This window comes from Neomonachus schauinslandi, chromosome 10 (genome assembly GCF_002201575.2).
Source record: "Neomonachus schauinslandi chromosome 10, ASM220157v2, whole genome shotgun sequence".
NCBI classification, from domain to species: Eukaryota; Metazoa; Chordata; class Mammalia; order Carnivora; family Phocidae; genus Neomonachus; species Neomonachus schauinslandi.
The window spans coordinates 64,738,134-64,741,676 of NC_058412.1; the positions used below are offsets into that span (position 1 = coordinate 64,738,134).

The 3,543-nt window shown below is 38.0% G+C and overlaps 1 protein-coding gene across 1 annotated transcript; it reads right to left on the bottom strand.

Moving 5' to 3' along the window:
• Positions 1-2,391: 2,391 nt before the first annotated feature.
• On the bottom strand, positions 2,392-2,556 carry LOC110590464 (40S ribosomal protein S29-like). Its single transcript, XM_044918896.1, has one exon. It carries the CDS (start codon positions 2,554-2,556, stop codon positions 2,392-2,394), a length of 165 nt encoding a protein of 54 aa, XP_044774831.1.
• Between the last annotated feature and the right edge of the window lie 987 nt (positions 2,557-3,543).

The window sequence follows — 3,543 nt, forward strand, 5'->3', positions numbered from 1 at the left end:
ACAGATGATCACATCATGTGTAGAAATTGGACCCAAACCTGCTCCATCCAATGTTTTCTACCAGGAATTTGAAACTGGGGGCATAATATTCTTTTTCAGACTGAGCCACTGTCTTGAGTGAAGGGAAGTTTAAAACGTCAAACTGGAGTATAGCTGTAACCTGATGGGTGGATTGAGCAGCAGAGACAGTTGCTAGGCAGAGAAATGACAATTCAACAGAGAAGCCAAGACAGGATATGAGAAGGCATTTCCTGGGTTCCTGGTTGCTAACCATTTTAATATCCCATGCTCTTTCTGGGGTACTTCTGTCCTCAGATTCTAGAAGACACATTGAATCCATATTGTACATTCTCCTTTTCGGCTCTGGCCAGCTGCCGAGAGGTAGACACCACACTAGTTATGTTTACAGAAATAATTTTATATAAAGAATTGCTAACTAGGTACTGATGAAATGAACAGACAACAAGAAAACAATAAGGCATCATGGAGGTAGCAAATGCAGGAAGCAGATGCCACCATTAGGCTTGGAGGGAACAGAGGAACATGGTTTGGGACTGTTAAAACCTGAAAGCTTGTAGGAGGAACCAGGAGGAAATGCTTTGAGGGTCCCAGCCACAGCAGAACAAAGCACACTAAGGAAGGGTGGGCTGGAAGCAGAGAGACAGTCAGAGGATAACTGGCTTGGCAGCTCACATCATTTTCTCTCGCTTGCAAACAAAGCGTTCTAACAAACAAAACAATATTTTATGCAAATTTTGCATGGTAATATATACATTCTCCAAGAGGATTTCAAATGGTTGCACAGTACTTAATTATATACCTGTACCCCAATGATTCACAGGCCTCTGCTTTTAAATCTTTTGGTTGTTTTTAGTTCTTCACTATTATGTACAACATTGCTGTGAACATCTTTCCATGTTCTTCATTGTAGGTTTATCTTCATATGGATCTTTAGTTCTCTGAAATAATTCCTAGAACTTGCACGTCAAGTAGATGCACATTAAAAAACAAAGCTTTGTGTATTGAAAATTATCAAATCTACAGAAAAATTACATGAATAGTACAAATGAGGCCTAGGTTCAACAATTATTGACTTTCTCCACATTTATTTTCTCTATCTTTCTCTGAATCATGTAAGAGTAATTTGCATATAATAAAAAGCTATACACTTTATAGTCATTTAAAAAAATTTAATTCCAGTATAGTTAACATGCAGTGTTAGTTTCAGGTGCAGAATATAGTGTTTCAACAATTCTATGTGTTATTCAGTGCTCACTATGATAAATGTACTCTTAATCCCCCCTTCACCTATTCTACCCATCCCCCCACCAGCCACCCCTCTGGTAACATCAGTTTGTTCTCTGTAGTTAAGAGTCTGTTTTTGGGTATGTCTCTTTTTCTTTGTTCACTTATTATTTTTTCTTAAATTCCACATATGAGTGAAATCATACAGTTTTTGTTTTTCTCTAACTTATTTCATTTAGCATAAAAGGGTATACTTTTTTTTTAAGTGTTGTTTGCTTTATTTATTTTTTTTTTTTTAAAAGATTTTGTTTATTTGACAGAGAGAGACGCAGCGAGAGAGGGAACACAAGCAGGGGGAGCCGCAGAGAGAGGGAGAAGCAGGCTTCCCGCGGAGCGGGGAGCCCGATGTGGGGCTCGATCCCAGGACCCTGGGATCATGACCTGAGCTGAAGGCAGACGCTTAACCACTGAGCCACCCAGGCGCCCCAAAGGGTATACATTTTAAAGGATTTTAGTTCATATGGTCAAAATGCATTCCAGAAAAATTGTACCAATTTACACCTATTAACAGCATATAAAATTGTTTCTTCCCTATCCCCTATCCTTCCATTTCTGGCCAAATACAGTCTTAATTACTGTAGTTTCAAAGTATAATACATTTTGGAGGCATCTGAATGGCTCAGTCAGTTAAGTATTGGACTCTTGATTTTGGCTCAGGTCATGATCTCAGGGTTGTGAGATCGAGCCCCACCTGGGCTCTGCACTGGGTGTGGAACCTGCTTAAGATTCTCTGTCTCTGTCTCCCTCTCCCTCTGCTGTTCCCCAACCTCTAAAAAAATAATACATTTTCATTATCTGGAGGGTCGAGTTCCCCCATATTTTTTTCTTTTTAAAAATTTTATTGATTAATCATTTGGATATATTTAAATATCATTTTTTAAAGATTTGAAAAGTTCCCATGAAAAAGGTCCTTATAAGTTAAAGTTGCATACTGGAAGTATTTTTATGGGTGAAAGGACATGGCTAAGATTTGCTCTTTTTTTGGAGTATTTTTATTTCACGTACAGTGAGTTGCCATTCAGGTAGGTATCTTGGATATCTGCAGTTAAGGTAGGTATCTTGGATGACCCATTCAAGGAAATTCACTTAATCCAATTTAATCAGGCCAATATCCTTGGCGTACTGACGGAAGCGAAGCATATTGAGGCGGTATTTCCGAATCAGACCGTGTGGGTTTGAGCAGACGCGGCAAGAACGAGAACCCTGACCAAATTTCCTTGGATGGCTCCAATAGAGCTGCTGGTGACCCATCTTGCTCTCTCGGATGCCATGAGGCAAAAAGTAAGATTTGCTTTAAAATAAACTAGCCAAAAGAAAAAAAAAAAAAAACGGGGGCAGGATGTAAAAAGATAATACAACATCAGCAAGATAGTGATAATTATTGAATTGTGTCATGGGTTTATTATACTAATTTCTCTATGTTTGAAATTTTCTCTGCTAAAAGGTAAGAGAAAAATAAGTTATCTTAAAATTTTCATTAAAATAACAGATTAAGGGCGCCTGGGTGGCTCAGTCGGTTAAGTGTCTGCCTTCATCAGGTCAGGATCCAGGAGTCCCAGGATTGAATCCCCAGCAGGCTCCCCGCTCAGCAGAGAGTCTGCTTCTTGCTCTGACCTTCCCTCCTCTCGTGCTCTCTCTCTCACTCTCTCAAATAAAAAGATAAATAAAATAAAATAATAGATTAAGTAAGAATCACTTGACATCATTACTATATAAAATCTTGCTCTCAATATTCACAGTATATTTACTTATTGGCTTAATCCCATGATAGACATAGACATAGTTTCAGAATTTCTAACTCATTCCCTTCTGAAAAACAAAATTATTAACTATAGTACAATATTCATACGTAGTTCTTTTTCTTTTTAGCTTTAGTGCAGGGGTGTGCAATCTTTTTCTCTAAAGGGCCATATAGGAAGTACTTTCAGTTTTGGGTGTCATACAGTTTGTGTTGCAACTACTTAACCCTGCCATTGTACTGCAAAAGCAGCTATAGACAACATATAAATGAATAAGCATAGATGTGTCTAATAAAACTTAATTTGCAAAAGTAGCCAGTGGACTGGATGTGGTCCATAGGCCTTAATTTGTCAAACACTGCCTTCGAATATGTAGTCAAAATATTGATGTCCAAAGTTACCTGGATGAGTTTTTGTCTGTCCTCATTCCTTCAGTGTGATTAGGTTATTATTCTGTAATATAGTTGGGTTCATTTGTTACTATTTGTATTCTATTTTG

What these genes read in the sequence shown, in the direction of transcription:
- LOC110590464 (XM_044918896.1), bottom strand. Translation starts at nt 2,556, where the DNA reads ATGGGTCACCAGCAGCTCTATTGGAGCCATCCAAGGAAATTTGGTCAG.